The 20,902-nt window shown below is 44.1% G+C and overlaps 1 protein-coding gene across 12 annotated transcripts in view; it reads left to right on the top strand.

Annotated features, from left to right (window-relative positions):
• Window positions 1–19,974, top strand: part of NRF1 (nuclear respiratory factor 1) — a 133,900-nt gene extending 113,926 nt beyond the window's left edge. For 7 of the 12 annotated variants that reach the window (XM_057549770.1, XM_057549768.1, XM_057549775.1 and 4 more), the window contains 2 exons: window positions 15,553–15,594; window positions 17,833–19,974. In XM_057549770.1, the coding sequence (XP_057405753.1) occupies window positions 15,553–15,594; window positions 17,833–17,996 (206 nt within the window). In that variant the 3' untranslated portion in view covers window positions 17,997–19,974. Of the gene's footprint in view, window positions 1–3,672; window positions 3,777–15,552; window positions 15,595–16,840; window positions 17,167–17,832 lie in introns of those variants that run through there. The other 5 variants (XM_057549769.1, XM_057549767.1, XM_057549778.1 and 2 more) reach the window with 4 other exon arrangements.
• Window positions 19,975–20,902: the final 928 nt, after the last annotated feature.

Genomic DNA, 20,902 nt, shown 5'->3' with positions numbered 1-20,902 from the left:
GGAATAGATCAGAGCCTTTTCTATAACCTTGAGTGAAGGAAATTGAAGGTGATGTTGTTTGATAGCTCCTGCATTTGGTTATATCACTCTCCTTGGGCCAGGGCTGCTGTTCTCTTCCAGCAGCATTTCAACTTCCATCATGAAAGGTGACTTTTTTTCACTTTTTCCTTATTATCACCACCACCATCATCCATTATTACTTACAGCATGTCCTTCTGTTCCAGCTCTTCTTTAAAAATAAGAGAGAAAATGCCAGTCTTCATCTTGATAAACTATAAAATACATCTCTCATTCTCCCTTTTCCTCATTCTCTGGACACATTAGTATAAGGACTTGTTCCTAAAAGAGACAGTGGAGATGTAAATATTAAATTAATTTAGGAAATGTGTCCGCGTTGCTCCCTCCAGAAGATGCTAATATGCTATTCTAGTGCACACTAAATTACTTTTTGCCTCAGTATTTTAATTAAAGTTTAAATAAGTAAAGGTATTAAGTAAAGTTTTACTGTAAATGTGCATATTCAGTCACCATTAAAGCATGATAATAGCTTGAAAAGAACTGTTGTGTTCTTTGATGCTGTACCTTTAATGCAAAGACGGGGAGTTCAGTGCCTCCGGGACTGGAAGCAAGCCGCTCCTGAGCACCAGTGTTTCGTGCGAGCTGAGAGTCCCAGGCTGCAAGCCCCGCATCCTGACAGTCCCTAGAGAGCAGCGCCTATGGCGCTCTGGGTTTGCAGGCCACCCTCCTGTAAAGTAAATGGCCCTCTTTTCCACTGACAGGGAGACCTGAAGGGAAGCTAAGATACTAGGATGGTGTCAGTCAGACCAAGCTGAGGCACTGCCTGTTCTGTAAGAAAAAACACATGAAGGTTCATCTGTAATACAACTGTTTCCCCTTCAGAATCATGTCTTTTTTTAAGTGGAGGGGGAGTGGGACATACTCAGAGACCTGAAAAGATTACTTCTTAGAACAAATAAGATAAGGAGAGCTCTGAGCTGTGGCTCAGAAAGAAGAAGAGTAAGGGCTGAGTACATGAACGGGACCTGCATCTGGGGCTGCCTGAGAAGCTCGTGCCACACTGGGGAACTGCAGTAGCCAGGGCAGCGCTCGGAACAGCACGCTTCGCAGTCTGTCCTCCCCGGGCTGCTCTGGGAAGCACGCTTTGTTTGCAGACAGGGTTTTCCCCATTTCAGCCAGCTAACTTTTCTCCTGAGATGAAGTTTGCATTCTGGGAAGCATGTTGGTAGATGTCATACCGGGAAAATAACTGTTTCAGTTTTGCTCTTTATTTGCCTTTTGACTGTATGCGTTAAGCATTATTATTTAGGGCCTTCATCTTCGTCTTTTCTTTCTACATTCTTTCCTTTCCTTTTCTTCCTTTCTTGTTTTTTGTTTTTTTTTTTAACCAATACTCCTACTACTACTACTACTACTACTACCACTGCCTTGCAGTTGACTAAGTAAGCAGTCTGCGTTGTTCTACCTTCACCCAGTAAGGTGAGTAGAACAGACCTTATAGCCCTGTTTTGCAGAGGCAGCTAAAGCTAGGATTTGCCCAGGGTCACTCAGCTACTAAATAGTGAAACTGGAAACCAAACCCAGATCTCCAGGACTCTTTCTACTGCCTCTGTGGGCTCCCTTTTTCCCCCTTCCCTCCATCTTGCCAATAAACCCAACCAAGAAAGTAAAGAAGGTATAAAACAAATGAAAATCATCTTTACTGTTTATCTGATTAAACTATTACTTGGTGTGGCTCACTATTTTGCAGGCTTGTTTTGAGGAATGGTCACAGCCATATTTTGCTCACTTTAGAAGTCAGTGTCATGATGAATCTTAACAGAAGCCAATAAGTAAATGGCATCAAAACCCAAGATCTAAAGGTGTGTCCCGGGAATTCTCTGACGGTCCAGTGATTAGGACTTGGCGCTTTCACTGCTGGGGCCCGGGTTCAATCCCTGCTCGGGGAACTAAGATATCCTGCAAGCCACGCCTAAAAATTTTTAAAATAAATAAAATAAAAATAAAATAAAATAAAAGTGTGTCCCATACAGTAGCCACTAGCTATATGTGGCTATTTGAATTTCAATGCAAGTTAATTAAAATTAAATAAAATTTAAAATTCAGTTATTCAGTCACACTAGCCACAGTTCAAGTGCTTAGTAGCCATATGTGGCCTGAGGTACTGAATTTTTTATTTAATTTAATTTATTCACATTTAAATTTAAATAGCCACATGCAGCTAGTGGCTAGTAATAGACCACACAGATACAGAACATCTCCATCGTTGCCGAAAGCTCTATTGGACAGCGCTGATCTAAAGACTGTGGCAGGAATACTGTAGTCTTCTGGCAAGTTGTGCCCCTCTGCACAGGGGAGGGCAGCAGAAATACGTCATGAGCCTCCCTTCCCAGTGACCTTCTCAGCACAGAGACAGCCAGCCTTTGCTAAAAAACTGCCACGTGACTACAGTAATCCGCAGCCAGTGGACAGCTGGGCAGAGGGTTGCAAGAAGAACTGGCCTATTTTTGTGCACTGCAGAGTTCCGAGCAGGAAAACCTGAGCCTGGAGGCAGTGGCAACACCTATACCCACTTCCTCGTCGCCTTATTCATGACCTAGGCCACTTGCCCATTTCCATTTGGATGCTCCACAAGTGCAAATTTCTCTTCTCAACTACAGCCGTCTTCAGGTCAGGTGCTCTAATGGATTTATCATGACCCCAAAAAGAATTAAATATCCAGAGCCTGGTGGGTTACAGGCTGAAAGAAGCCATTACCATTGGATGAATTCCAGATTTCACAATGAAACGTGGCTGCTTTTGAGAAATGGGAGCATGGAGATGTGTAATGGGGCTCTTGATTCTAGAACCCAAAGGGGGTTACAGTTCTCTGCCCTATGTATGTTACTCACCCAGCCCTTTCATAGCATAGAAGCTTGTCCTCCTTTCCTACTCCCTTCATTGTGACCTCCTGAAGTCCAAAAGGCCTTCCAGAATAGCTCTCATTGTGGGGAATTCCCTGGCGGCCCAGTGGTTAGGACTCCACACTTACTGCCGAGGGCCCAGGTTCAATCCCTGGTCGGGGAACTAAAATCCCACAAGCCACATGGTGCAGCCAAAAAAAAAAAAAAAGTGTCATTGTGATGTTTAGATTCATCTTTCTCCTTGCAGAGTCTGCAAGTCCAGAGGGGATGTGTCGTCTCCACTACACCATCATAAACCGAGGTGGCCTCAGGCATTCATCATTTTATACCAGGAATTGCTAATCTAGGCCCTGCAGAGAAAAAGAGGGCCTTTACAATGGAATGACCACTATACTTTGGTCTCTATTCTTAGTACTCATCTGAGCCATGGCCATGTCTTTCAGATGCTTTTAGATGCTTTCCATGTTGAAAGCTGAATGTCTTCAGAGTTGGCTCCTCGGGACCCCAGAGGGAATTAGCACACATGTGAAGCCAGGTTGGTCTGACTGTGTCAGGTATTCTCAGCTTGGGGAAACTTGACAAGCCAGGGATATTCTAGGCAGAGGACTCAGGTCAGGGCTTCAGAGCAGAGATTCCCAAGAAGGTGCCTGCCATCAGGCAGATAGATACCACTGACCATGGTATCCTCTCCATCCCCTGTGTCCTCAAGGCCAAGTTACATGTTTCGTTATCTCATTCTCCTTCCCTTTAGGTCCCCAGATCTTTCTGAGTCTTTGTATTCGAAAGACAGATTCTGGTCTTAGATGATTCCAGCTCCTTGTAACCAAGACAGAATCTTGGTGCCTGTCATTGCAGGTAATATTCTGTAAAGGGATTTTTTTTTCTTTTTTTTTTTTTTTTTTTTTGCATACCAAATCCAGAGCCATAATTGGGCAAGTTTAACTGGAGTCATTTCTATTCAACATGTGGATGAAAAAAAAACGGTTTTAATTGAGCATGTAAAAAGGGGATTAATCACTGTTCACACAAGAACCAGAATATCATAACAGGAAAAATTCTTACAGAATAAAGTTTTTAAGGTTCTTGGGTAAAGGGAACTTTCCTCTTTTTACTTATGCTTCCATTAGGATTTTGAAGGAATGTCAGCACACTGTTATTAACTCTAATAGCTTGCACAGCTCAGCCAGTATGGTTTGGGGCCCTCTGGCTCTCAGATTACCTGTGTAAATACAGGGATTCACTTCCCAGCTCTACCGTTTGCTTCATAAAGAGCAAATGTGCAGAACCCCGCAACAGCAGCCTAGCAGAGCAGTAATCTGAACAGGATGAACGTGCTTCCTTTTTGTGTGATGCTCTTTCCCCATCCTCCTGCCAAGAGCAGGCTATCAAATGAAGGGGAGGTTGTGGTCGGAGTCAGTAAAGTGAATGTCTAAGTGGCACCTGCTTCATTCAGCAGATCTGCTTTCCCGGCGCCTCCCACTGCGTATCTGCTCCTGACAAAGCCTCTTTTCTCCTCCTGTTGGTCAGACTGAGAGCAAAGGCCCAGCAAGGAGACATATTGGTTTTATTTTGTCAGCACAATTGCCTGTGACATTATAATTATACCAAATCTTCATTATTAGAAAGGCCCCAATTTAGAGATTTTCAGAGCCTAAATGAGGTTTTTGAAAGTAGAATTGGTAAAAACATCTTTTCCGTTGTAAAGCTAGCAAATGGATCTGAGAATCATTGAAGGGGTCTAAATATGGAAACTGAGACACTGCTCTGAGCGAGACTACAAAGACACTGCTATCAGATTGGCTCACTAAAGAGGCGTCCAGCAATTCTCTGACTCTTCCCAGCCCAGCCTCTCCCTACTACTTGTAGCGCTATAATGTATAGCTATACTGTAGTACTCTCAAATGCTGATAAATTTTCTCACCCAGAGGCCTAGGAGGTAGGGTATGTTAAAATAAGTTGATGGGGTAGGGCAGCAAAGGAAAAAACCTGTGATATATAAATAAGAGGAATGCCAGGGAAATATATTTTAGGTAAGTGCAGAGCATCCAATTTCAGATTGAGTTTCCATCTAAACAAAGGCAACACTTATGTTCTACAGTGTGTGTGCAAGTGAAGCATGCTTATGGTGTGGAGTTGGCTCACTGGAAGCTCTGGGAAAGTTTTAGAGCTGTGCCCTGGCTCTCTAAACTGAAATTAACTAAAATCAAATAAAATTAAAGACTCAGTTCCTCAGTTACACTAGCCACATTTCAAGTGCTCTATAGCCACTTTACTGCCAGTGCACAAATACAATGTGCCCATCTTCACAGTGAGTTCTTGTGTACAGGACTGTTTAGAGATTGGTCTGTACCTCCTGAAATGTCTTGACTGCTTAAGTGAGCCTTGGACTTTCAATTTCAGGCTTGCTGGAAGGGGAAAAGGAAATTTGCCTGAATGTTTTTGCAACAACTTCCAGCCATGTTACTTGACTATAAGTTTTGTCTTTTCACCTTAAAATTATTTTTCCTCCAAGAATCTCATGTCCTTTCCCCACCCCCTGCTCACTGCTCACAAAACAATAATAATAATGATAATAATGAATTGTAACCATGAGAAAGGACTTTAATTTTAGGAATGCCCACTTACAGCTGACTTGCTTTCTGGCCTTCCCTTCCTTAAGCTTTCACATCCCTCCCTACTGTTTGACTGGAGAGTTCTTTTCTCATTAAACAGAGCTTCTCATTGACAAGAGGGCATGTGAACACTCAGGGGCCAAGAGCGTGTATATGGATTGTTCATTTTATGCATGACATGGGGCGTGAACAACACTCCTGGGGGTGGAGCACTGAGCTGGTGGCATCTTCCATTTTCAGCTCCTCTGGGGAGCAAGGGCAGGACCTTTAAGCTTGTTTCTTCCAGTTGTCTGCCTCTAGTAGCTACTACATGGTTGATTTGACTCCTGGGAGAAAACCTATATGAAATAATAATACTACCCCAAATTTAGACAGTATCTCTTTTCTCAGGAACTTAAATCATATCAATATAATGTTGCTTATCCTCAAAGCAGCCCTATGAGACAGAAATGGCCTGTCGGTTTTATAAATGTAAACATAGTCAATTCTTAGTTGCCACACACAGATTATCTGGTATGCAGATGACTCATGACACATTTTAAATCCTTGGACAGTTTCTCTAAGCAAGCCAGGGTAAGCCTGGACCATCTCCTCCACCCGCAGCCAGCTGCTGTGTTCTTAAGGAATACAAATTAGTTTTCATATTAGCTTAAAGAAGACATAATTAGAAAGTAAGTCTGATACTCCAATAAAGATGTTTAAAAAAAAAGAAGAAAGAAAGTAAGTCTGCTACAAGAAAAGCACATCATAAGTTCCATTTTAACGGCGTGGTGTGGAGGAAATGACCTCTCCTGCCTTTGGCTCAGCTAAGAGCTGGCTATAAGGTCTACTTTTAGACACATGTGCATCATCGGCACTCATTGTGCTGGCATGTTTGCCGAAGGATTTGTAAACCTCCACAGGTGGATGTCAGAGACACCTTTGTGGCCCAGGCACCAGGGTGTGGGTGGAGGCAGTCTTCCTGCAGCTGCCTCTCCACACCACTTTCTGGCAGCCCTTCCTGCTCAGTGCTTTTTAAAAGTTCTGTATTCTTGTCAAGCCTCTGTATGGCATATGGCCCATTGCGAGTGGATGCTGACACAATGCCACAGGGGGTTCATCTTTGCAGAAGGAAGGAAGCGGCTAGAGGGTAAGAGTAACTAAGAGGCTATACCCTTCCAGGCGCTGCATCCTGCCTGGGTGGTGGGATTCCTCTATTCTACACTCTTCATCACCTGATCACCTAATGGTTTTAGTAACCATTGATGACTTTGTGTAGATCCATTATTTCACCAAGAGTTTCAAAATAGTGATTTCTCTAGTGTTAGTATTCCTTCTGCCTTTATTAGCTGGAATTCTTTTATAAAGAACTTGTTCCCATTAACAATTTGGTTATGCTAAATACAGTCCAGGTAGGAAAGGCAGGATAAATAATCTATTAAAATGAAGTTTATAAGATAGATTTCTTTCTTTGTGACCGTCAAACCCCATAACTGTTTATTTCCACTTTCCAGTATGCTGTCTTCAGGTGTCCTACTGCCTAAAGCAAATTTAATTCTGCCCTTCGCATGCTCTTAGAAAGTTCTAGTGATGTTTGTTTGTTTGCTTGCTTTCTAAATGGTGCTCTACAGATTGGGCTAAGTGAGGGGTTGAAAAATCAGGAGAGCATCTTTGGAAGCCTTTTGCCTCCGTCTTTACCTGTTCAGATAGAGGAGGCAAGGACTGGATACTGGGCACATGGGGCTGGGGATGGGGGTCCTTACACTCGTCTCTCTCCTTTTGTGCCTATTTGAAATTTTCCATAATAAAAAAATTAAAAATAATAACAGAAAAATAAATAACTCTCCATTCTTAACTCTGGATAACTCCTGATTGGCCCTCGTATTCATTTCTACACCTGACTATTGCAAACTCTTAAACAGCTTGGTAGCTTTCTCCTGAGGTTTCTGTCATGTGGGCTCCATTTCCTGTTTAAAGATATCAGCTCTTCACATATTGCTCACACCCTGTCCACAACATAGACTTTGGAGACTTTGGGTGTTCTCCCTACCTCCCTTCCCAGTGATCTCTGGAAATTTACTGTATAGCTCCTGCCCTTCTCTGTACATCTCTGATCAGATGTCCTCCCTAGCATATACATGTCCCACAGGCTTTAGCTGAACATTTTTCTCTCCTGCCATTTTCAGTTTAAAGCCCTCTTGGTCAGGCAACAGGCCTTGGAGTCAGCTTGTTCAGTCTCACATTGGGAGTTCAGTCTCCAGGATATAAACCATGATGATTCTGAACTCTGAAGCACAAAATCCTGATTTTGTTAATGTTCTTGGGCACTTCAGTAATTTCAAGAGGGAATTGTGAAATTATATCTCCAAAATATGTTTTGAAATACATTCACTAATAAAGTAAAAATGAATTCACTTTTAACGTTTGGCTTATGGGATACAGGCAAGAGGATTTTCTTGGTGGTCTGCAAAATCAAGGCTAAGGACACAGTGACACTGTCCTACACAGAGAGAGTCATTGCTATGGAAGTTATTCCAGAAAGTGGTTTTTCCAAGAGAGCCTTGAGATTGTCTAGCAAGAGGGGAGAAAACTTTGGATGCTGAGAAGTGCCTATTACACCAGGGCACCTGTGAGGCTGCTATTGGCTTCATGAGAATATTCAGTACTTGCCAGATGTAATACATATTTTAATCCATAAATCCCTCAAATGCCCTCAAAAGCCACGGACTTAAAAAACACGGAAAAGGAAGATTAAATGTCCCAGAAGCAGCTAATATAACAGAAACAGAACCACTGGGAGAGAAATGCTTCTTCTGTTTCCCCCTTGTCTTACTATTATGAGGGCTACCTGGAGCTCCTTTTCATTTGATATCGACATTCTTTTCATGACCTTCCTTTTCTTTCCCTCGTCTGTCCTCTTTCCATCTGGTCCATGTTTGTTATTCTCAGCCTCTTTATCTGCCTGCCACCTGCCTACTGCACTAGCTTCTTTACCTGATTTCCCTTCATATTCTCCCATTTCTATACCAGAACACACCATGCCTATTTTTCTTCATATAATAGTGGCTTTCCTTAGATGTCAGGCACTGACGTAAACTTCTTTCCAGACCTGAATGTAAGATTTTTTAAAGGACTTCCATCCTGCCTGTCATCCCTAAAAACACTTATAGATACCCTCGATGGCTCTTTAAAAACTGCAGAAGTGACTTAGGTAATACAATACATGGTTTCATTTCTTATTTATTCCGATCCCTTCCAGTCACAGTCTTCTGGTTCCCCATTTAAGCCAGCATTTTCCTAATATTGATACATAGAGTTCGCTTTCATGTCCATAAACCACAGAAGGCATTACATTGTGAATTTTTCCTTTGGGCTTTAAGAATTATTGCGCTTCCACCAACTGTTGTGTTTATTTGATAATTTATTTGTTTAGCTGTTTTTCTCTCACAACTATCAATATTTTTCTTCCAACTAAAGATATTTCCATGACCAACTTGGAAGGCCTTTGGGCTGAAAGATTCAGTTACAGCAAACAACAATTCCCAAAGGTTTCCCAGATTGTGAGGGCAAATGAAAGGCCCATTCTTCCTCAGGCCGTCTGTCCTGCTCTATCTTGTCATGGAGTGGGGTGGGGGGAGGGCAGTCTGTGGTTCTGGGTGACCCTGACTAGGCCTGCAGCTCTGTGCTCTACTGGGCTCTAGCCTGTGTTATTAGTTTTTGGGTTTAGAAGTTTATCAGCATGATGACATCATATCATACTGTCCCTGATCATATATTTAACATTCTTAATACTGATTAATGGTTTAGCCTAGGTTGTTTGTTTACTGATGCACTGAATCAGCAGCTATTTCATATATGTCATGGTGCAGTTCCAGTGCCTGTTCTGACCGTAGCTGCATTCAGAAAGGAAGCTGCCTGCCAGCCCATCTGCCCTGATTTCATGGTTTTTATCTCTAATCTTTACATCTTTGAAGGCCTTTGGCGAATGATGTGCTTCCTGGCAGGAGCAAATCGCTGCTGAAAGGAGATCTGTGCTGTCTCTGCTTTCCTTTCTGCTTCCTGAGAGCTTTAGTCTAACATCTGTGACCCTAGCCAGACTTCATCAAACCTCTTATTCAAAGTCATCTTTGAAAGCAGCTGACATTGATTGTACACCTACTGTGTGCCAGGCACTGTGCCAGACTTTATCTATGTCGGCACATCTGTCGGCACATCTAATTCTCAACAACGCTGTGAAACTAGTAGTGACCATCTTACCTGTGAGGAAAGTGAGACTCACAAGCCAGTAAGTGAAGGAGCCAGGATTCACACGTAGGTTTTTCTGACTAGGAAACCTTTAATGGAAATAAAACCTCCTATTTTACCCTCACATAAAATGCACCTGAACTACCATACAGCATTTGGCTGTGCTACCTTAATAATGTTGTGGAGAAAATCCTACTCATTCTGGAGCAGAGTAAAAGGCTTTAAGCCTCTTCAGGCTGCAGAGGCCAAGGCTAATGGGAATGTAATCAAGTTTCTGAAAATCATGAAGAACATGATCAATTGTCATATTCAATTATTAACATCTACTATGTTCAGGTTGCTCAGTATTCAAAGACATAGTCCCGCCAACAATCTAAGTAAGCAGATTTGTATAGAGAAAAACTAATTATTTGGAAACAGGTTAGCACAGATCTGGTGCCAAATGAATGGTGAGGCAGTAAAATCCCCTGAAGGAGAGAACCTAGTGGGCTGTTGTGTCTGGGGGAACCCCTGAAAGACAGGGAAATTGTTGAAAGAACAGGACCTAGGTTGGCAGGGATAATTCTAGGCCAGAGGGATCTGCCTGAGTAAATACATGTGATGGTTAGGGTATGCTGAGAGGACAGATATGGTTGTGATGAAGGGGTAATGTAGAGTATTTATGGGAAAGGCTGGTGTAATCCCTCATCTATTAGCTATTTGGACTTTATTTTTCCCTTAGTAGAGAGCTGCCAAAAAGGTGGGGAGAGGTGGCGGGGTGGCCATTGCCAAACAATATTTCAAGAAGATTTAGCTAACTGTGCTGTATAGATTTATTCATCAAATCTCAGAATACTAAAAGAAGTTAGTCTTGGGAAAAATGAATTAATTCCCCTAAGTAACTTCCAATTATACGCATACGTGTATGTGTGTGTGTGTGTGTGCGCGCGCGCGCGCGTGAGAGATCCATTACATGGTAGGTAAGTGATGAAACTCATTACCTCGCGAGGGGTCAGGAATAGAGTAGATCAGCTCATGAATGATAAATCCAGAGCGTGCAAGGCTGTGACACTAACCTTTATTTTACTCTCGTTGGCGCCCATGGTCTACCACAAAGCCTCCCCTGGTGACACCATCAGAGACAGACCACTACAGAACCTCATGACCTCCTGTTTTGCAGAAAACAAGGCCAAGCAAATGTCTGAATTTTCAGAATGTGCCCCCATGTCCATCACCTCGTGTGGAAGTTGTAGAGGATCCCTCTGGCTTCTGTGGGGGGAGAACAGAGTGCAGTGGAGCCAGGGCCGAAGCAGGGTGATCACAGGGGAAGCTAAAATGTAGTCCAGGCAAAAGAGGATAGGAGTTTGTCCAGGGTGGCGGCAGTTGGCGTGGTTGAATTCTGGGTTTATATTTAAAGGAGAGTTGACAGGATTTGCTGATGAATTGCACGAGAAGTCAAAGATGGCTTGACTTCCAAGTTTCTGGCCTGAGCAACTGGAAGGATGTAATCACCACTTGTTGAGGTGGGAGAAGAGTGGGAGCAGTGTGCTTGACCATTTGGGCTCAAGAATGATACCCAGCTGGTAGAAAAACAGAGCAGGGTCAGGTCTCGTTTTCTTTTACAGGGAAATGTGGTCCTGGAGCCAGCAGTTCCTCCAGGATTTGGGGCTGACTGCTATTTGGCAAGGAAATCCTTGTGCTGAGACCTGAAGTTCCTGAGTCTCTTCTGGCCTCTTTCCATTTTGGCCAATTCTGTAAACCTTACCAAGAAGCCTGAGTGAAGAGGCAGCAGTGAGCCCAAAGGAGATAGTCCTTTCCCTTCTGGGTCCCTGCTGGACATAGTGTTTGATGGTAAGGGCTTACTAGTGTGTGCAAAGGCTCCCAGATGCTTCACTTTACCACAAACTCGGTCATCTTGAGGGGAAAAGAAGTCACTCAGTCTCTCTCAGTCCGTGTTTTGTTTTAAGTAAACTTTTTATCTGTTTACTTTTGAATTTAAAGAAAAGGGGGATTAGATTTTCTAAACTGAGGAACTCTAAGGTTTCTTATAGCTTTGAAAGACAGAGGTACTAGAGATTGGGGTACTAAAATCTTCAGGATTTTGTTAAGTACGTGCCTTTATGATAAGTCCATGGTTCTGCCAAAGGAACTTGCCTATCATTTGTGAAAGGGAAGAATACCTGCCCTGCCTACTGCTCCAGAGTCTTAGCAGAAATCTAGTGATATGCAGTGGGTGTGAGAGGGCTTTGAAAAGTGCTGTACAAATGCCAGGAGAGTCTTATTACTAGGATTGTGCTAGTCTTATTACTAGGAAGTTCTCTTGAAGGAGAACTTCAAGTCCTTAAAGTAGAATGGGAGGGGCTTCCTGTTGCCTAATCAATCAAAATGACCCAGAATACAAGCTTAGATTAACATACGCCTTCTAGATTAGGGCTAATCAGGGGCAGGCTGAGCAGATGCAGGGACAATCCTGGCCTGATTACTGAACCTCAGCATTTAATCATCTCTCTTCCAAGGGCAGCCGGCCGATTTAGTGCACGCTGGGTTTCCAAGCCTCTAGCCCCCTCCCCCTTTCCCTTGCCACAGACATAAGGGCTGCTAGGTCAGAGACACTGAGTCGATTTAATCTAATCCCATGTCAGAATGGCTGTGTGTGTGAGAGAGACAGAGATTCTAAAATCCCCACAATGGGATGGTAATGCACTTATTTAAGGTAGAGGTAGACTGAAACTGCATGTAGAAAATAATGGACTTGGGATTTCAAGGCATTCGAGGTTACGAAATGACCCTGTATATGGAATTTCTCCCTCCGAGAAGCTATTTAGATATGTAGTCGCTGTCACCAGTTACTCACTCTCGAGACAGCTTTGTATGGGAGTCATTTTATCACCCAGTTGTAGAGGTCAAATTTACTCCTTCCCTGACTGTGAGGTGAAGTACAGAAGATGAAATCTTTAAAAATGGTTTTATTTGGAAGAGCTCTGAGTGTAGTTGTTTTTGTATTGCTTTCTCTGGACTGAGAGCTCCCATTCTGAAACAGCCTGATCACCTGAAGACTCACCCACTTCAGTCATTTAGTCCCTAGGCGAGGACACCTGTGAAATCTCAGAAGGCAGGTTTCATTCATGAGTGTAGAAAACATTTACTGAGCACCTGCTGATCGCTAGGGACTCAAGTATGGAGACTCCATCTCTTCCTTAAGGAATTTACAGTCTCCTTGGAGATAAGACATGCAAACAGTGATAAAGAATATGACCGGGCTTCCCTGGTGGCGCAGTGGTTGAGAATCTGCCTGCCAATGCAGGGGACACGGGTTCGAGCCCTGGTCTGGGAAGATCCCACATGCCGTGGAGCGACTAAGCCCGTGAGCCACAGTTACTGAGCCTGCGCGTCTGGAGCCTGTGCTCCGCAACAAGAGAGGCTGCGATAATGAGAGGTCCGTGCACCGCGATGAAGAGTGGCCCCCACTTGCTGCAACTAGAGAAAGCCCTAGCACAGAAACGAAGACCCAACACAGCCATAAATAAATAATTAAAAAAAAAAAAAAAAAGAATATGACCATTGCCTCCACGGAGGCCAGTGCAAAGTGCTGTGGGCCCTTGGGGAAAGAGGAGCTAAGACAGAGGAGGAGAGATTGGAGCTGACTATTGAAGGAAGAATAGAAGCCCATTCAAGGAACAAGCCAGGGACAGTCATTCCAGGCAGAAGTCACAGTGTGTGCACACTATGGAGGTGTGTGTGGAGAGAACCTCAATCAAATAGTTCACCTGCCTGGAATGTACAGTGGGTGGGGATTCATGGATCACCAGGCTGAACTGAGCAACAGGGGCTGATGTGAAGGGTTGAAATACCTGCAAAGGGATCTGGACTTTACATCCCACAGGCCATTGGAAACCACTGAAGAATTGTAAAAGAGGGCAACAAGATCAGTTTGTGTTCAAAAGATCATTCTGGTTATAGCAGTGTCAGCCAATTTGTATTTTTGCATTTGAACCTTTCTCCATTTTATTTTGAGGCAAATCTTCCACGATACTAAAAAGTGTTTTAACAACAGTGTTGGGCATGGACCCGCACCCTAGGTAACCCGAACACATCATAAACCAGGGTAGAAGAGATTTAAGTCTCACAGTTCTTCAAGGTTCTCTCCACCCCATCACTAACCCAGGACGGTTGCTCATAGTCAGGAAGAAGCTCCCCACCCATAGTATTCACTGTATTTGTAAAGTATGTAACTTGTTCCCCAAGCTTGGAGCTTTTGGAACGGAATCAAGCCCAGAAGCAACAACAGTGGAATGAGACTGATCTTTGCTTCTGGTTTTGGTTGCTGTTTACTAACATGTGGGTTCTTTGGAGGTGTCCTGGTTTTGCCACAGGGCATTTTGGGTTATTTCACTAACTTTTTCTGTTTTGACCAGAAGAGAGGATGAAAGTGAAGATGATCAAGATACACTGGGGTGATGGAAGGGGGTAATTTGGTCTTCAGATACACTCAGGCCCATCCATGCCTGGAGTCTAGACACTGGGGAGTAGAGCCCAGCTGCACGTTGGTTGAGACCAACAATAGAGTCCCTTGGCCTGCTGCCCTTGAGGCCATGTTGATGCCAGTGTTTGGCACACCTTGTACCTCATACTGTGGGGAATAGAACGTGAACCAGAGCCAAGCCTGGCCTTGAAGGAGCCTTCAGTCTAATGGGAAGGCCTATCTACATGCATTAACTGGGCCAAGCCAGATTATACCCCACTGTCGAGCGCTTATTGAGAACCCCAAGGAGGCTGCTGTCAGTATTGACTAGGGCTGGGATAGGCTTCCAAGAGGAGGGTTTTAAAGGGGAAGGAGTGGGCAGTAAGGGAATTCTAGGTAGTGAACAACTTGAGCAAAGGCCCAGAGAAAGTCCAGGGTGATACCCAGAGCACAGGGAGTAAGGGAAATGAGACTGGACAAATCACAAGAGGTTCTGAATACCATACCCAACATTTGAACTTTATTATGGGCTTTGGGAACCTTTTTAACATCAGGGGATTTGAAAATTTGAGGTTGGGGAATGACGAGTTATAGAAAGATAACAGGTGGCAAGAAGGGGTGAACGGAAAGAGGAATTGATTAGAGACATGTAAGAGTCATTTGCAAGGGTCTAGATGAAAGAAATTGAACCCGACAGCCTTCTGAAGCCAATGTGTGGCCCCTCAGCCTGCTTCCTCCCAGCGTCACTTGCGAGTGTGAGCTGGCCTCCTCCTTCCTCCTTTTAGGTCCCAGCATCTCAAGTGTGAGGATGGTGGGCCATGCCTTGCATTTCCATTAACACACACCAGGGTGAGCCTGGATTCCCAAAAATGTCGACAAAGCAGAACCTTAGGCCCCATTTCAGGTTGCATCATCGAATACTTATTTCTAAACTGGCAACACTTACCCCCAGAAAACGATTAGATACAATTTGACATTGTAAAATAACATTTTATTTTATGTTTGATTTTTTTTTTGTATTAGGAAATATTCTGTTAAAACATCCCTTTTTAAAATTAATTTTTATTTTCATCAAAGTGATATATAGTTTTAAATGACAAAAAGGACTAAAAGCCTTTTTTTAAAAAATATTTGTACCCCAAGGGCAACACTTCATGCTCTTTTTTCTGGTATGTATCTTTATTGCTCTAAACAATAGTCTTGAGTTGAGGCGTTATTTGTTATCAATTTTTGATAACTCAGTTTCTATGTTTATATTGTTAGAAACATAAAATTTTATAAACGTAAAAATTGTTCACTGCCAAGACGAGTGGGTATGGTTAATCCTTGCTTTTTTTTTCTTCTACTTTTTAAGGAGTAATCACCGGTTCTACCCAATTCTGGAAGACCCCTCGAGGTACTTTATCCCACAAGCTCATGCCACTTCCCCTCTGTCCTCTCAGACGTGCTGCACGGCCCCCTTCCTGGGCCCTCCTGCTGCCCCCAAGCTCCCTGCAGTGGAGTCTCTGTCTCCTAGACCCCACGGCCACTTACTTCTTAAGTTTTCTCTCTCGTTTCTATAGGGCACATCCTTCAGAGCTTCCAAAGAAAGTGTGCGTGGCGGGCCAGTTTTTAGAGCCCGTACCAGTCTGCAGACGTGTTTATTCTAGAGCCCCCATACTTAACTGACCGGGGTGTCGCTTCATAGTCTGGAGAGAGAATTCTAGGCTGAAAGCATTTTCTCTCAGACATTTGAAAACATTGCTCCATCATCTTCTAGCCTCCAGGCTTGCTTTTGAGAAGTCCAACAATATTATGATTTCCAGTTCTTTGTATATGACGATTTTTTTTTTTTTCTTGAATCTTTTGGGAGCTTTGCTTTATCCCTGGTGTTCTGAAATTTGCAAAGCTGTGTCTTAGCGTCTGGATTTTTTTTCATCTGTCCTGCTGGGCACCTAGTGGGCCTTTTCAATCTGAAACTCATATTTTTCAGTTCTCGAAATTTACTTACTATGTGTCTGATAATTTCCTACCTTCTGTTTTTTCTAGTCTCTGGAATTCTCTTTTATCAGAGATTGGACCTCTTAAGATCTCCTACTTTCCATCTTTTAATCTTTCCTACTCTCTAGAAGATTTCCTTAACTTTACCTTCTGATCTTTCTGTGGCATGGATTTCATCTATTTGATTTTTAAAGAATTTTTCTCTCATTCCTTTTTAATAAAGCTATCCACTTTTATGATACAAACCTTTTCTCTCTCTGAAGATATTAGAGTTTGGGGGCATTCGTTTTTGTTTTTTCTGCTCCCCACATCGTCTCTGTTCCCTCTGTGTTCCCTAAGAGTGAGACACTGAAACACTGATTGTCGGGGTGTGCAGGGCAGAGCTGGGCGGCCTGTAAGCCTCAGGGTGGTAAATATTAGGGCCGCAAGCCAGGTTTTTCATTGTCTCCACACCCCCCTCCCCTCCCCTCCCCACCCACCAGATGTCACCGTAGGTCTTCTCTGCAGCCTCCCCGGGTCAGTTTCTCAATACGGTGGGTGAACTTCAGATGTCCTGTCAACAAAGGTCTGGGTGTTGGGGTTGGTGGGACCCACTGGTCCAGTCAGTTGAATACAAGCTGTCAGCTAACGCCTGTTTCTGGCTTCTTCCTCTCGTTCTGCAGTGGCTGAGCCTCCATGTCCTGAGCTCTCTGGGACACAGGAGTTGCAGCTCCCCCTTCTCTGATAAGTCAGAACCCCTTTACGTCTGCTTTGCATCTTCCAGAAATATGTTGACATCCCTCATTTATATCTTTTTTTCCTCCTTCACTATAATTTTTATTTTAGAAGGAAGAGGAATTTTATATGTGCATTTATTCTGTCTTATTTAATTGGAACTCTTTTTTTAAATATGTTATATAAAATTATCAACTTTCCTTTCTTAGGGAGGACTGCCCTTTTCTGAAATTGTTTGCTTCCTCCTTTCTTGCTGTTAAACCCTCCTTTCTAAAATAATAGTGATATTAGGAGGTAGTTGGGGGTCTTTTTTTTTTTTAAGTTGACCCCAGAACGTATTTAAAACTTTTACTGGTCTATGAAGTCTAATATCAGAAAACTAATTACCTAGGCTTTTTTTTTTTTTTTTTTTTTTTCTTTTTTAAATAAGCTGACTCTGAGGAGAGGGAGAATGGCCAGAAGACAGGATAGGATTGAGGGAGAAGTTTTTTCAAGCTGAGAGGAACTTGAGCATAGGCAGCCGGAGGGTTGACAAGTCAGTGTAGCAGAATATCAAGGAAAATTAATGGTGGCCTTTCCTGGAGAAGAAGGCAGTCAGAAGAGATGGACTTGTTGAGAGGAGAATTCACACCTGATGGGCCTGTATATGCTTCCTAAAGTTGAAGGTAGGCCGGCAGGCAGAGTCATCTCTTGGCAAGTTGGGGAGGCCCTGTTCTGAGGCATGTTTCTACAATTTCTCCAAATTTTCTTTCCTGATAGTCTGTTTTAAAGAATTAAAATGGGGTGAGAAAAGGGTTGTATGTGTGCCTGGACAGTGGGTGTGCAATTACCTGAGGCTGCAGACAGTGATACTCTGAGGGCTGGAGCTGATTGCCCTGTCCAGCCAGCATCTGGGAAGCTGCACCCAATCCCCACCAACGGTCTCCCCTTGTCTCCCCAGGACTGGTCCAGATCCCTGTGAGCATGTACCAGACTGTGGTAACCAGCCTCGCCCAGGGCAATGGGCCGGTGCAGGTGGCCATGGCCCCTGTGACCACCAGGATATCGGACAGCGCAGTCACCATGGACGGCCAGGCTGTGGAGGTGGTGACGTTGGAACAGTGACATGCAGCCATATCATGGCATCGTTTTCTAGTCTACTTCAAAATTTTTTACACGTTTGCAGAGGTGCAATCAAATGGAATTAAGTCTCTCGACTTTGGAAGAAAAGTTTTGTTAACCTTTTTTTTAAAAAGGAAGAAAGGCAGCGGATTTTGGAATTGCATTTTTTTAAAGCACCACTTGATTTTCTGGGATTGGTGGAACAAGATACTGCATTGTCAATTTCACTGTCCCAAAAAAAGCCAAATTGTGGCAAGGACTTCTTTCTGCGAAAACGTGTGTATACTTCTGTGTGTGTATGTGTGAGTGTGAATATATGTATATGTGTACATATGGATATACACATTTACATATATAGATAAAGTATATATATGTGTGTGTGTATGTATGTGTGTGTATATGTATATGTATGTGTGTGTATGTATGTGTGTGTGTGTGTGTGTGTGTATATATATATATATATATATATATATATATATGTATGTATGAAACCCGCATGGAATTATCTGTATGAGATCAAGGTGAGCTGTGGAAAAAATAATTCACCCAGTTTAGTGGGTGTTGGGTACGTGGCCAGACACAGCCACCGGTTTTTGTTCATACCAGGGTCATGCGTTGAGCTACTGACAAACTCAGGCAGAGGTGACCATGCCCTTCACCAAAGCTGCCTCCCAGTGGCCACCCAGAACTCTCCCTGCTGGACTCGCCTGAGGAAGGATGTTCCAGAATGGGGTGAGGTCCAGAAACTGTGCTTGCAAGGTCCAGGGGCCTCGTGGTCTGGCAGCTGGGACGCTCCTCGGGCCGGCCCAGGTGCTGACCTTGCCACGGGCAAATGAATGTCCTTAAAACTCCCAGTCAGGGACGAGAGGGTTTTCCTCAGCCTCCCATCTCCTCCCCTCCCCAGGAAACCTTCTTGATCTCATGACTATTATTAACATGTCGCTTTGGTTTTAAGGTCGGTCCTGAATTGGTCATGTATATGAACTGAAGGTAACAGAAGTGTTAAGGGTTGAGGAGTGCGTGCGCGTTCAGTGTGCTGTGGGTGTGTGCGTGGTGCGGAGAGAATGGGGGCGTGGGAGGGGTTGGAAGGGGAAAGGAAGGAGGGAGAGAAAAATCTTCAAAGACCAGGTTACACCAATGGGAGCAATTTATTCCTTTCCTGTAACTTTCTGTAGCTTAACAGAGGAGACTGAAACTGACGGGGGCACCTGGCGCGAGGAAGGTTGGCCATCACGCTGGGGGACGTTAGAGAGAGAGGGCTGAGGGTGCTTCCTGCACTCCTGGATCAGGCCCTGTTTCAGAAGGAACCCTGCAGTTTTCCCAGGTGCATCCTGCTGGGCCCGGGCCCGGGCCCGCACAGCTTCCTTCTCACAGGTGTTGATTGGTCTGGGTGTTCTTTGTGACTAAATTCTGTGATTTCTCAGCTGCAAGCCCCAAGTCTCCAGCGGCTAAATTCACCTGACTTTTTGACAGGCCAAATCTCTGCTCCTTGAGTACAGGGACAACTCTTCCTCCCTCCTCCCGGGCCCCCCGTGTGTGATAGTGTATTTAATGTGTTTTTTTTTCTTTTAATGCGACATTAAAAGATTCTTCACGTCTTGCTCAGCCTTTGAGAAAAGTTTCAGATTCTTGTATTTGCTTGTTTTATATAAAACTATCCAATGTTCTTTGTATGTTTTTTTCTGTACGTAATGGGGGGAGGGAGGGAGATTTACATAAAACAGTCCTAGTTCTACAATTTGTTATTTTTTTAATTATTATTTTTTATCGTCGTTGTGAAACTGTCCAGGGGCTTTAAAGTCCGTGTTCCTTTGTGGTGAAATAACCTCCTAATAGTTTGAGAAATTGCCAAGAAGAAGAAGAAGAAAAGCAAGACCCCAGTAGCAGAGCATGGATTCTGTGTCGTTTTCCATTCTGTCTATTACTGCCTCATTCAATAAATAGTTAACAAAGTGGCAATGGGAAGTGGAACTGTTCATCTCTGTAGGAACACTTAGCCTCTTAGGAACTCTCTTTTGGGGTGGCTTGTTCTGCTTTGTAAAAGGAAAAGGTGCTTTTTACTCAAGCTCAGTGATCTTTGAACTGTGCTCCTTGGCGCTGTGGAGTCCTGTAAGGGGAGTGCTAGGGTGGGGCTGGGGCCTCCTGTCCGTCCCCCATAACCAGAGCAGCTCTGTTGAATCAGTTTTGTAAAATGCTGTCCTGGGGGATTAGGGGGATCTAGTTTGAAAACCTCTATTCCGGAGTCCCCTTTCTAGGGGTTAATTGCATCCCACATTAAACATCAGGGTGGGTGGTGGTGCCCGTCCATCTGCGTCCTCCCCACATGAGTGCTGTTCACTACTGCAGTGGCTTGTCCTTCTTGAAGCAGGGGCCCCAAGCCGTTAATTGTTTCTTTAGGCCCTCACTCCCTGGGCTTGCGCACAGCTCGCTACTTTAATGTGGCAGCTGCCCTTCTTGCGCCCGTGCCTCCTGCCACAGCCCCAGCTTCAGGCCCTTCCAAGCCCCTTGGGTCTGCCCCTCCGCGTTGTGCCCCTTGTGCCCACCACAAGCCTCAGCCTGGAGTGACGCGCTCCTTGCCGCCTCCGCCACCCCTTTCTTTCCTTTTGTCCTTGGATGTTTGGGTCGGTTTCCTGGTGATAATGATTAGAACAGTTGCATGTGAAGGCCAGAAGTGTTTTCCTTGCTGACTGATGGTGGCTCGATAAAGCCAGTGACACCTTTTCCCTCTCTTCTTGAACAAATGGCACGTCGTCACCTGTTGTCTGTCACCAGAGAGGGTGGACCAGAGGAAGAATTGATGGCAGCCAGATGAACCAAACATCACTGCCGTTGGCCACCCAGGGAACAGCTGGGTTGTCTAGAGTACCTCTGTGGGGATGGCGTCTCTCCAGAGGCATAGTACATTCTTT

The sequence above is a fragment of the Balaenoptera acutorostrata genome, chromosome 7 (assembly GCF_949987535.1).
Source record: "Balaenoptera acutorostrata chromosome 7, mBalAcu1.1, whole genome shotgun sequence".
NCBI lineage: Eukaryota > Metazoa > Chordata > Mammalia > Artiodactyla > Balaenopteridae > Balaenoptera > Balaenoptera acutorostrata.
Note: the sequence above shows the minus strand (reverse complement) of the source record. Positions and strands in the feature narration are given on the sequence as shown.